Source organism: Nanorana parkeri, unplaced genomic scaffold (genome assembly GCF_000935625.1).
Source record: "Nanorana parkeri isolate BGI_ZX_2015 unplaced genomic scaffold, ASM93562v1 scaffold609, whole genome shotgun sequence".
In the NCBI taxonomy this organism is placed as follows: Eukaryota; Metazoa; Chordata; class Amphibia; order Anura; family Dicroglossidae; genus Nanorana; species Nanorana parkeri.
In genome coordinates this window covers 248,574-262,255 of record NW_017306877.1, presented here as the reverse complement: position 1 = coordinate 262,255, position 13,682 = coordinate 248,574, and the positions used below count along the sequence as shown (strand labels likewise).

The following is a 13,682-nucleotide window of genomic DNA, read 5'->3' as shown; positions in this document are numbered from 1 at the left end:
GGGGAGAAAACACAGAACAGCGTCAGCCTGTTTGTTCCCTGTTATCCCAGACACTAATCTTTTAAGCCCGACTGTCTTCTACTCCTGAATAGAACACAATGCGGGATTCGCGGCCAGTCAGCAGCCCGCGATACTTTTGTTTATCGGATAAACTCCGGCGTACCCACTGACAATAACATGAACTCTGTTAACTGGACTCAAATGGGCAGACGAGGCTAAAAGAGTCCGGCGTTTAATGCGGTCACCGGCACGCGGTTCTCACATGGGTATCTTCGTGGCCTCTGTCCCGGTCTGTGTACAGAAATATTCACTTTTGTTAGCAGTTTGGCTCCGCCGTACCATGCCAGGGGAACATTTATGGATATGTATTATTTAAAGCAGTGGTTCTCAGCCTGCGTAACCTCAGGACCCACATATGTCCTTGTCATTAGGTCGCAACCCAAGTCACACTGCGCACACACACACGCACTCCCAAAAAAGAATGATTATTTATAGGATAAGGATTCACCCAGTCTCCCTACCTTACGAGAACTGGAGTGTAGCCTTAGTTTGGGGTCCAGTGTGGGCTGCTGTGACGGAACTCCATCCATATGTACATTGCTTGTACAGTTACCTTTGCGTGATCTGTAGAGGTGCCGGGAGCCAGAATGTGATGTCAGTCCAGGCCAGGCACCGCTACATGTGAGGGAGCTGTAAGCAATGGACGCATGGAGGGAGCTCCCTCGTGGCCGTACCCCCCCCCCCACCCCAAGCTGACACACAGCGCCGGGCAGCATATTTTAAATGGCTGCTTGGCGTGAGAACTGACAGTGTCGGGCTAGGGGGAGGCTGAGGAGTGTCTCACCAAGAAAAGGGGAAGGCACGTGGCGACCCGCTGAACATGGGGTCGTGACCCACTTTTGGGTCACGACCCACCAGTTGAGAACCAAAGATTTAAAGTATCATAAGCATAAACCACAAAGTGCGCAGCCGTGAACTGATACCCCGCAGCAATACGTAGGAACCATTGGTGCACTGCCTACATAGGGGTATGCACGTGCATGTCCTCGATGGTCACAGCAATCAGAAAATGTCCCTGGGGAAGGGAGGCGATGACAACTTTGCTGGATGCCAAGTGGAATTTTTTGGCTTAGACATTCAGAGGGGAATTTGTCAAAACTGGAGCAGATGTGCTCAGCAACCAATCAGCTTCTCTCTTTCATTTTCAAATCTTAACTGAACGGAAGAGAGAAACTTTGGATCTCAAACTCTTTGGGCTTAGAAACATTGAAAAGGTTGGGGTAAAACCCTAGAAACCGTTATGCCACAGGGACTGGGTCAATGGCATCCTGGTTCTGAAGACCTGAGAGGGATTGATGGAGATCTGGTATGTCAGGCGGTGACACAGGAAGGGTGAAGGTGAGAAATCGATGAGTGGAAATGGAGTGAAACTCCAAATTTGTAGCCCTGGGATACCGTCTCCTAAACCCAAACGTCGGAGATGTAAGTTGTCAAAGCGCGTGCAAAGGTCAAAAAATGTCCCCCAACTGGAAAAGCAGGTGAAAGGGAAAAGCCTTTGAAGTCTTAAAGTGACATTAAACCCTCAGATTTTTTAACATAAAACAATACTGTAATGTGCACCTTACTGTAATCCATGGTAGTTTCCCTTCTCTTTGCTGCTCTTCCTTTTAAATCCTCATTTCTTCTCATGCTCTGCAGAACTTCTGTTTTGCAGCAGACTGCCTTGTCTCAGGAATGGATATATGGTGTCTGTGTATACGTTTGTATAGGCTTGTAACCTGAGCCAGCACTACAGGAAGAGGCCCTGAGCTGAAAAGGGAAGTTCTCCCCAAGCATGAGAAGAGATAAGGATTTAAAAGGAAGAGCAGCAAAGAGAAGGGAAACAACCATGGATTACAGTAAGGCGCACATTACAGTATTGGTTTATGTTAAAAAATCTGAGGGTTTAATGTCACTTTAAGAGCTTTGAGGGACCCAAGACAGGAAACAGAAGAAGTGGTTGAAGCAACAGGCTGATCTCTAGTTTCAGAGCGATGTACATGGCATCATTAAGAGCCAAAATGGTCGCCTTTATTTTGGGAGTAACAGCAGGGAATGCGACTCGGAACGAGTCTCTCTGGCCGATGGCTCGGAATTCCCCAAGGCCATGGGTGATTCAGGAAACAATCTTCAGGAGGTGTGGGAGTGCGCTTGTGGCCTCTGCAGTCAGCAAATAACTGGGGGATCTGGGACATAAAGTCTTTCATGACTAGAGCCAGCGCCTCAGCTGAAAAAAAAAACAGGATCCAGCCTCCCCAGATGGATCTTAGGAAGACTCCAATGATGGGATAGACCAGAGGTAGCCAAACTCCAGCCCTCCAGCTGTGGTGAAACTTCAAATCCCATGATGCATCTCTCTCCGAGTCATGTCTGAGAATCTTACAATGCCTCATGGGATTTGTAGTTTTACCACAGCTGGAGGGCCGGATATACCCCGGGATAGACTCTAGGAACATGACTTCAGGCTGCAGACATCGGCACTGTCAGTAGGTGCGCTGCAAGCAACCCAGAGTGGTTAGTAGTGTGTGAGCTGGGAGCACCTGGTACAGTAGGACTGTCCTCCCCATGTCTAAACTCAAGACGCATTGCGACTGTGTGGTGGTAAGACCATGCAAGGCTCAGAGAAAGAGGCAAGGCATAAGATAGTCAAAAAACCAGGGAGCTAGTAGCAGCTTGGGCTCAGATGGCCAGAGGTGACCAGTCCCTGTAGGAGAGCAGCAGACCGATGATCAAAGTTCCACGCGGCTCTTCGCAGGCAGGAGCTGCAGAAGGACAGAGAGAGAGAGAGTGCAGCATGCAGGACACTCCATCCAGCCGATGTCAGAGCTCAGTCCCACAAAATGAGACACTTCCATGTTAGAAAACATCAGGAATGGAGAATTTAAAGATGAAGTAGCTCTAGTGCTCTTGCCTTACCGACCGACTCGTACAAAGAGTCTTTAGAGACAAGACAAGTGCAGAGACAAGGCAGCAGTTCTGGACCTGGAGGAAAAAAAACTCTGCAGCTAACTTTTTCCAGAACAGAGTGTGGAAAGTAGAATCCAGTCCCCGAAGGCGACTTCCAGTCTAGCAAGGTCCGGATGTAGTACTCCAAAAACCAGGCTGAGAATTGCAGATAGCTGAACTAGGAGGGACCCGCTCTAGCAGTGATGTAGACAATAAATCAGAGTAAGAAAACAGCGCTAGTAATAATAAGTTGGTCTTGAATACAGCGGAGCTGAAGAGAAGATGTCCATCCTAGGACACTGGCTAAAAACTGAGACATGCTTGTAGTGTAAGGGCGCCCACACACCTTACGATAATCGCGGGAAATCCCGCGATCGTACGATTATCGTAAGGTGTGTGGAAGCCGTGCGACCTCTACTACTGTAAGGTCGCACAACTTAACTTACGAACATGTTTGAAAACCCGCCGAGCATCGCACGACGTTCGGCGGGTGTGTAGCATGTTCGTAAGATAAAAGCCGGACGGGCCGGTGTGCCAGTATCACCCGAAGGTTAATGACTGCCCGTGTCCGTGAATAGATGAGAACGAAATACACTTTTAAAAGGAGCCTGTCAAGTTAGAGATACAAGAGTTAGTGAGTCATTGACCTTCACGCATCTTGCAAATCAGGAGGGGGGGGGGGATTGGTGGGTTCAGGGAATAACATCAGGTAATAAAAAGTGTAACTCCATCCAGGAAGTGAGGGAACCCACCAACAGGAACACGGACGGCAGTCAAATTGCTTTTGCGAGTAGGGGAAGACTAGAACCCCTGTCAAGTTCTTTTTTGCTAGTGTCCCTGCTGCAGAATGTACCTCGCTTCCTTTCCTGCTGGAAACAATTTCACCAGACAGGAAGTTAGGGAAATCTCTCTAATGGACCCACTGCATAGCATTAAAAACCCGACAGGAGTTCAGGCTCGGCATACATTATAACCACTGATGATGAAAGGGTAATATCTTCAGACCTGTGCAGTATAAAAAAGGATTTGACGGCAAAGCGGAATGATCACGGCTCATTACCTGCTGGATCGAAAGACAGAATATCTCCCAGCATCCCAAACACCCCTTCGCTCTGGTCCCGGTTTGGCCAGGTGTTATTTCGAGGTCCTTGCGATTTCTGTCCCAGCATCTCAGACATCATGTTGTCCATGAAACTGCTGACCAGTCCCATGCTGTACAAGTCCGAACTGAGATCGGAGCCCCCCTGGCTGCTCCACTGGTTCATCTGACCAATAGGAGACAGGCCACTTCCCACCGCTTGTGATGATGGTTGGTTGGAGGAGTTCAGCCATTTTCCTGGGGGATGCTGTGACTGTTGTTGTTGCTGCTGCTGTTGTTGTTGTTGCTGCTGCCCAATTGGCTGGAACAAGTGCTGATAATACTGCAATTGTTGCTTCTGCGACAGCTGCAGCGGCGGTGGCTGTTGTAGCAGTCCCTGCTGCTGCTGAGGTTGAGTTTGCTGCTGCTGAGGAGGGTGAACAGGAGGATGGATTGCGGGTTGTGCCGGTGGTTTGACAGTTCCTTGTTTTTGCTCAGGCACAACAGACGCAGTGGCGGAGTTTCTCCTTTTGACCACAGGTGAAGTCTGCTGGGATTTGCCCATGTTAAATCCAGACAGGAAATCGATGACGTCCTGCATTTCCTGGTCGGAGGGCAAGTTCATTCCTTTCTCGTCCTTTTGCTCTTCTCCTTTGAGCAAGTCCTCTCGGCGATCCACAAGGAATCCGTTGACCAGCTGGCTGCTGTTTGCATTGTGGGTTGAGTGGGGAGTGTCCATGGACCTGGAGAAACTGCCAATGGTCAGCATGCTCTGTAACTTGGAATCGGTGTGGTTGGGGTGCTTCGCCTTCTCTTCGGAGTTGCTAGTGGTTAAGACGTGTTTGGAGGGGGTCTGGGGGACAGAGTAGCTCCCGCTGTGGCAGGAAACTTTCTTAGTGAACCGTGAAGTCAGTTTAGAAAACGTCTTTTGCAGGCCTCCCGATGACTTGCTGCCGGTCCCGTGCGGAAGGTCAATCTGGTGTCCGAAGTCGGAGGTGTCCCGCTGCAGCTGGATCTGGATGATTGGCAAAGCTTGCTCACTGCAACAGAAAAAAACATCAATATCACTAAACTGGGGAGAGAACACAGAAGACGAACGATGCATTACTCAGATCTAAACCATTGCATGCATGATCAATAAAAAGATGGAGCAAATGGACATTCCTGTTGTCCCCCATGGAATCCCCCCCAAAATGAGGGCATTGAACTCAAAGACTCAATAGGAGGTGAATTCTTACTAGGGATGCACCGATACTAGTATTGATATAGGTGCCGATACCGAGTATTTAGGCGAGTACTCGTCCTTGCCCAAATGCTCCGATGCCTAGCCCGAGTACTTCCGGTATCAGGAAGTCGGGTAGCACGTCATTACACGCTGCCCGGTTTCCTGATTGGCCGGGAAGCGGCTCCATGCTCTCTCGTCACTTGTGATGAGATGACGAGGGATAATGGAGCCGGCCTCCCGGCCAATCAGAAAGCAGGGCGTCATTACACGGCGCCAGGCTTCCCGATGGGCCGGCCAGGCGGCTCCGGCTGTGTACTGGAGAAGGCCGCGTTCTGGGGCTGGGCTGGCTGGGGGTGACAGGCTGGACATACCAAGGTAAGAGGGGACAGACCATCTTGTTAAATCAGGAAGCCAGGTGGCGAGTCATTAAACACCGCCTGGCTGAATTGAATAACTCGGTAATTGGTATCGGCGAGTACTAAAAAAAAAAAATTATCGGTACCAAAATACCGGTATCGGTGCTTCCCTAATTCCTACCCAAGCATTCAGGACAGTGTAAGTGACAAGAGGACATCAACTTAGACCTTTGGAGCAACCATTTGTTTACAAGCCCAGAAAAGGGTTCTTCCCTATAAGGTTGGTAAGACTTAGGAATTCTCCACCAAGAGAAGGGAGGTGACACACAACAATATTAGAATTTAAAGGAAGACGCCATGCCTCTATCAGGAGGACTCATCAATAATGTTATTCTTGGATCATCATATAGGAACAGACCTTAGGCAGGAATTACCCCCCATTGTGGGGATACATCCTGTATGAGGTTTATTTTGCATTCTTCTAGCCCAATAGTATAAGAATATCTGAGGTTGAACCTGAACTTTAAATCACCATTACAAGGGGATGAAACGATCAGTATTGCTCTAACCCAGGGGTAGCCAAACTCCGGCCCTCCTGCTGTGGTGAAACTACAAATCCCATGATGCATCTCTCTCCGGGAGTCTTATCTGTGGCTGTGAGAATCTTGCAATGCCTCATGGGATTTGTAGTTCCGCCACAACTAGAGGGCCGGAGTTTGGCTACCCCTGCTCGAACCTTTTATGATACCCTGCCCCCCCCCCCCCAATTCTAAAGGCCATTTTTACTCACTGAAAGAGTTAGTTAGATGATGCTCCAGACATACGTCTTCTCTCCTTCTTTCTCCTCCCTGCCGGCCGCAGATTTGTGTCCCCTCCAAAACCCGCTGCTTTCCCCTGCCTGAGTCGGCAGAGGCAGTGAGGATCAGAGGGGACACAGAGCCGATCCAGCTGCCGATGCCCGGCAGAGAACTGACAGCTTCCTGTTCATTGGGCTGCAGAAAAAGAGATTGAGGACTCAATCCTTATTCCATTTTAAAAGGGAAATATCAGAAGTCTGTTTAGACCCCCCTAATATTTCACCGGAACCCCCGACAGTAAAGTAAAAAAAAAAAAGAAGAATGTAACATTTGTAAAAAAGGTGGGGAAAAAAAAAAGTCACTTTCGGTTTCTGCCTGACAAATTTTTTAATGTCTAAAAATGTCATTTTGGTTAATCCCGACTGTTAATGATATATTTAGCAGTAGGAAAGGAATGTGAAAAATGTATATGGCTCTCTGTACCCCATGTCAGTAAGGACACAGTATCTGTCATATACAAATGGTACCTACCGGCCCTCCTTCCAGCGAGTGATATCGAAGACTGCGGTGTACAGGACATCCACCAGTCCCAGCGTCTTCTCTGGGTCCAGGCTTCTCTGCAACAGAGACATGGTCGCTGGGTCCTCCTTCAGACACCTGCATATGCAAAAGAAATGGTGTTTTATTTTTTTTTATTATCAGATATTCATTTCAGAAAGATTTTCTTCTTTTGGTAGGACAATAGGCGACATACATCATGTATTTTTTTTATATATAGGTCTGATCAGTCCAGCTATCCAGGCTCCAACAGCATGATATTTACCATACAAAACACACCAAAGGGAATTTATCAAAGCTGGAGCAGACAAAATCTAGGAGGCAGCTGTGCATGGCAGCCAATCAGCTTCTCTCTTCAGTTTGTCCAGTTAACATTTGAAAATGAGAGAGAGAAGGTGATTGGTTGCAGTGCAAATCTGCTCCAGCTTTTGTCTGCTCCAGTATTGATGAATTCCCGCCACGGAATATGGCTTGCACAGTATTCCTAACGGTGCACCTAGGCAGAGCCAACATATACTGTGTGCTCAGTGTGGAGAGTTCTGAACTGGCTTGCACAACAATGCTGACAAGCAGCCTATAGGTTATCTCCTTCCCTACTAAATAGAATAACAGAACATGCATACTGCAGGAAGAGGCTTCTGTACTCCATGCTGCTACAGTCCATTAGGGGCCACAGGCCTCCCTCATTACAAGCTTTGCACCAATTAGTCCACAGCCCAATATCCAACCGACCTGTGAAGTGGCAGGGAACCCTTTTGCAGCCTGGGTCACCGACAAACACCTTAGTAAGGAGAGTGACCATACTGATAGATATGCCAGTGCTATGATAACGCCATGGGAAAACATGGTTACCCAAGCTCCGATACTACGCCAAATTTCCGGTCTAAATTTACTTACCAGGTAGATGGAACTTGCACAATAACCCTTGACCCCTCCAGACTGATCTGGGGTGCATATGCTTCCTTATTCTCAATCTGTGCTGTGTCAACAACCACCTAGGGGAATAAAAAGAAAAGATCATAAGCATTTTATTAATCAGTAAGCCCCACACTGATAAAGTGCAACTCCATGTCATACAAGTTACCTCCAATGAGGAGTATCTAATGCTCAGATCTATGCTGGTGACTGTACAAATCTTCCCTGATGCCAGATATTACTCACAGCGCTCTTCTTCCTGAGCTGCCAATGAGAGTTTTGGCTATAGTACAGTCTGGGGTAGTGACGTGTAGCTCCCCCCGCCCCCCCCCCGCGCTCTTGTCCAGTCACAAAAAGCCTTGTATTACTTTTACCGCATGCAAGGAGTTCTGTGAATGGACGAGGGGAAAAGAGGGGCGGGGAAAGGACAGGATCATCTTTATCCATCTATTCATTGTTGTGAGCACAGATGATAGCCCCGAGCTCAGGCAGGAAAGATAGATCAGCTTCTGGGGGACAGATCAGCTTCTGGGGGACAGGGGGGTCTTGCAACCTGACAGTGGGCTGAAATGCCTGCTCCGACGGGGAGAAAACGCAAGTGAATAAAGCCTACACAGTGATCCCCGAGAGTTAAAAAGGAGAACTATGAGGTGAGTGAAAATCACTCATCCTCATAGTTGGAGCCGACGCGTGACAATGAAACTGTCACACATCGGCTCAATATATCGGGAAGTGAGCGAACGCATACCGTCGCTCGCTCACTTCTTGATCATCTCCCTGCAGAGAGAGGTGACTGTCAGTCACCGCTCCCCACAGGGATTCCCTCCTTCCCTCTCTGATCCGCCAGCGCTGACTATCTCTGGATAGGCAGAGACCGCTGTCACTCATGCAGCTGGGTGGATCTCGACAGTAATATCTGGATCCATCCCGGCTGCAGCGGTCTCACTATATACTGAGCTTTGGGTGACGGGACGACACTAGCTTGTGTCCTCCCGTGACCCTAAAGAGAACTATGGGGAAAAACGACTTACCCCATAGTTCTCTTTTAAGGCTCCTATTCTACAACAACTTGTGAAGATTTGGATTCTTACAAATTACTATTTCTTACTGGTTTCCTTTCAGTCATCATCAATCACTTCTACTCCTGATCCGTACTCTCACTGGCCCGCCTCTCACAGCTATTCGCTTTCTCTGCCATCAATCATTTTATCATCTTTGTCATGTGTGGGCGCGATAATCAGCACTGGCGTCAGTCACTGGTCTGCTGTTCCTGAGTATTATATCATAAGACACATCTCCGGCATCCCTTTAGACATGCCTGATCCTGATCAGATGTGCACTTTGCTGATCATTTGCTTGATTACAATGCAATCAAGCAGCTGATCAGCAGACTGCATAGCTGAAGTCTGCAGCACCATGGGCCAGACAGGAGGAGAACGCATGACTAAAGTACTGCCAGAGAACGTATGCCTTCATATAATGAAGAACCAAGATCTGAGACAAACTGTTGTCCCCTCCCACAAAACACGATCTTATCGTGGAGCAAAGACCAGCAGAACCAACCAGTGATGATGTCACCGGGTCCCAAAACAGTAGCATTTCATGAAAACAAAATAATCTGATGGAATGATCATTATGAGTTAATGGGGGTGAGGAGGGAACACAGGAAGGTATTATATGCATACAATACACTTCAGCTTTAAAAAGGAGAACTATGGGGATAAGTATTTTCCCCATAGTTCTCCTTAGGGTAAAGGGGGGACACAAACTAGCGTCCTCCCGTCACCCTAGGCTCAGTATATCGCGAGCTGTAGCTCGCGGTATACTGAGACGCCGCAGCTGGAGCGGATCCCGACAATTGTGCCGGGATCCGCCCAGCTGCGTGAGTGACAGCTGGCTCTGCCTATCTAGAGGCAGAGCCAGCTGTACCCGCCCCCTCCCCTGTCCGTTCTGCCAGTCGGCGCTGGCGGATCGGAGCAGGGAGAGGGGAATCCAGCCCCTCCCCTGCCATGGCAGAGAGCCGTGACAGGATCGAGAGGTGAGCGAACGCCGGTATGCGTTCGCTCACCTCCCGATCTACTGAGCCGACCCGTGACAGTCTCATTGTCACAGGTCGGCTAGAACTATGAGGTGAGTGAAAAGCACTTACCCCATAGTTCTCCTTTAAGCTGTAAAAGCTTAGTCTACAACCGAGCCTGAAAAGTCTGAATGTCAACTGAACAGCCAGATGCAAAAACATGTCTTTTTCCCAGCCGGGCCTACCAGGGGGATGGGGGAAAAGCTTCCGTCCTTGGTGTGGCAGGTGTTTCCTTTCATCTTATCACAAAAAACTCCATCAGTACACAAAGTCCTATGAGATCATAACCCCACGCTGCCAGCATGCCCCCCCCTTTAAAGCTCGATAACAAGGGCAAGTAAATAAGAGACTGCCGTCTCATCCTTACTCCAGGAGTAAACAAAGTCCTGACTCAATAGGGATGTGTGGGATTAAAACAGCAAGTGACAACTCGCTGCGCCGGGTGTGACACATATTATGGGCTGTGACAGACAGTGATTGTGTCACGAAGAGCTGATGGAGAGACAACACTCAACAAGGCTGGTTCTCACGGCTGCGATAATCAATATCCCGTCTGATATTCCAATATTTTATTAGACCTTAAAGAGAACCAGTCACCAAGGGTCATATGTTATACAACTCTCAATACTTCAACTGTTAATGGTGCAGTTTCTCTTTATTTTAATTGTATTCTCTCCCTGTTAGAGCAGACTGGACATCGAGTTGTAGGGCCATCAGGTTTTTGTGCCTGAACTCAGGTAGAAGATAGGTCAGTCTCAAGGGGGAGAAAATGCAAGCAAATAAAAGCCTGCACACCGATCCCTGACAGTTAAAAGGAGAACTATGGAGGTGAGTGATTTACACTCATCTTCCTAGTTAGAGCCAACAAGTGACATTGAAACTGTCCCACGTCAGCTCTATTGATCGGGAAGTGAGTGAACGCATACCGCCGCTCGCTCACTTCCCGATCATCTCCCTGCAGAGAGCCGTGATGGTCAGTCACCACTCCCCGGAGGGATTCCCCCCCCCTCTGGCGCTAACTGGAGGAACGGACGGGGGAGGGGGCGGGCACTGCTTCTAGATAGGCAGAGCCCGCTGTCAATCAGCCAGCTAGGTGGATCTCGACAGTATTGTCCCGGCTACGGCGCTCTAAGTATATAGCAGTCAATAGCTCGCTATATACTGAGCTTTGGGTCACGGGAGGAGGTTAGTATATATCCTCCCGTGACCCTAAAGAGAACTATGGGATGAAAAGGTTACCCCCCACAGCTCTCTTTTAAAAAGGTATTCATTCTAAAACACCTTGAAGGGAATTTAATTCCAGGCCAGTGTGATGACGCATCTTCGGGGGGTGTGCGTTTGACATCGCAGGCTTGCAGGATGTGAGTTCATGGACGCTGGGCATCATTCAGCATGGAAGAGAATCATCATCACGAGGACTTTTTTGCAGGAGTAGCACTGAATTGAAGATTAGTATTGTATCAAAAGCTACTCTATCCAAAATTAAAAAAAAAAACCTTTTGGCTTTACATATGCTTTAATTTTTGAATGATTTGAAAGTAAATTGGACCATGTGGCATTTGCACAATACGCAGAATTCAGGCATTTGCAGGTATCAGCCAACACAGGTCTTAAACCATGAAGCGTACACAGACAGTCTGTTTCCTGTCCCCACTGATTAAATGAACTTGCTCTCGGCCCCTTTTTATCTTTCTAGGGATCTCCTTTAAGCCCAGAGTCGGAGTAACAAACCAGGACAGACAACGGTTTGCTGCTCGCTGACTTACCAGACCAGCCTGGCCGAACAGCAACTGCACTGCAGTTTTACATGCCCCCCGCCACGTAGAAGGACACACTTGATTGAGAATTTCTGTCACCGGTGACTCGTCTCTGTCAGTCATCCCGTTATGTCCATCGGCTTCCTTTATCAGCTGCAGCATTGCATGCTGGAATAAAAAGCAATATGTTAGAGACGTCTAAAAGGACTAAAGTGGGCCTCATGAATAAAAGTGCTTTAGAGAACCACATATTCAATATCTAGGATTCCTAAAATTATACAGGAACATCCCAATATACTAACTGCCGTTCATATTGATCATCAACATTCAATTCAGGCAAATATTTCCCCCACCCTCACACCAAGTGATCCTGCACTTTTTTCACTACTCACCCAAGTCCGCCGCCTGGGTCCCACGCCAGCGCAGGTTCCGGGTCCACTAATCAAGCGCTGCAGATGTGCCTTTCCCAGGGCTAGAACTCCAGTTGGGGGTCTCTACTGGGGAAATGCAGCTAAATATTTGGGCTGATGAACACAGTCACCAGGACAAAAGGAATCCCACATTTTGGAGAGATTTTCTGTCAGGAGGTGAAGAAAAATATCCCCCCCCCCCCAGTGAGGCACAGAGTGCCTTTGTGGGGCTTTCCTCTGCCTGCTGTGGTTTCCTCCCACAATCCAAAAACATACCAGTAGCTAAGAGAAGACATGGCCTGGCCTATTCCTTTTTTAAAGTGGCAACGGTACTGTAGTGCATGGCCATTGTAGTACACCTTAGTCTCTCTGTATAGCCCCTTGGGTCCTCTAGGCCCAGGCTGCAAATAAGGCCACTGTTAGCATGCTTCCAAACTGCCTGTCATGCTCTCCCTGCCACTCAGGTTCGCTCTCTTCCCTGCCCATGCATTGGTAGGCCATGCAATGCTTATTCTACCTCCGTGTCCTGATTGCCCTGCAGCACTGATGCTCTATTTGAACATAAGAAGCCTAGAACTCCGGGTTTGCGATAACCTCTAGCTCGCTGGCTCCTGTACCATCTTCCTTGACTCCGAATGTTCCCATTTGTTTAACCCCTTGCCTGGATAATGGATTAGGCTGATTGCCACCTGCCCTGACCCTTGTCTAGATAATGGATTAACCACTTGCCGTCCGCCCGTTGTAAAAAAACAGACGGACGGCACTGCTGCATTGGCGGGTTGCCGTCTCCAGACGGCATTTTTTTTCTGCTCGTGCGCGCCCCCTGGCGGGCACGCACAGGCAGAGAAGACCCGACCAATGCAAACACCCGTTACCGGGTGTTTCACATATAGACGATCGGCTGCTCCATAGCCCGCCGATCGTCTATATGTGCTCGTTTCCGCCCCCCTGACACCTCACCTGCAATCCCGGGATTCGCTGCACCATCTGCGGCCCGGGACCGGCTCGGAGGGCGTCAGGAGGAAGAGGGAGAGAGATCAGCTCCTTGCTGTCTCCCTCCGGGCTGTGAATGCAGAAGTGATGTGTATTACATCACTTCCGCATTCACCCGTCAGTCATCTGGCTGCTATAGCCAGAGAAAAGAAGCTGATGAAGCAGATCTCTGCTTCTTTTGGGGTCCACAGGTGACAGGGGTCCTAGAGACCCCTAATGTCTCCATAAAGAGGACCTGTCAGTGTGCCTTTGCTATTATATAGGGGGTTTGTTATCCCCCTATATAACAGCAATAACAATAAGTGCAAAAAATATATATAAATAAAAAAAAATAAAAGTAACATATAAAAAAAAGTGAAAAAACCCCCCAAAATGTTCAACTCCCCCACCCCCACGTTTACGCACCTATAAACGTAAATACGCGCCCGGTGCCCCAGCGCGCAAAAATGACAATTGCGCTACGTTACATATCGCCGCGAACGTCGCAGTGAGAGCAATCATTTTAGGGCCATCAATCACTGATAACACTAA

General features: G+C 48.5%; 1 protein-coding gene across 1 annotated transcript in view; it reads right to left on the bottom strand.

Annotated features, from left to right (window-relative positions):
* Positions 1-13,682, bottom strand: part of KIAA0355 (KIAA0355 ortholog) — a 51,804-nt gene that overhangs the window by 6,241 nt on the left and 31,881 nt on the right. The window contains exons 6-9 of the mRNA XM_018562892.1: positions 11,758-11,916; positions 7,897-7,994; positions 6,973-7,098; positions 4,046-5,103 (exon numbers count right to left, since the gene is read on the bottom strand). Coding sequence (XP_018418394.1) covers positions 4,046-5,103; positions 6,973-7,098; positions 7,897-7,994; positions 11,758-11,916 — 1,441 coding nt within the window. The remainder of the gene's footprint in view (positions 1-4,045; positions 5,104-6,972; positions 7,099-7,896; positions 7,995-11,757; positions 11,917-13,682) is intronic.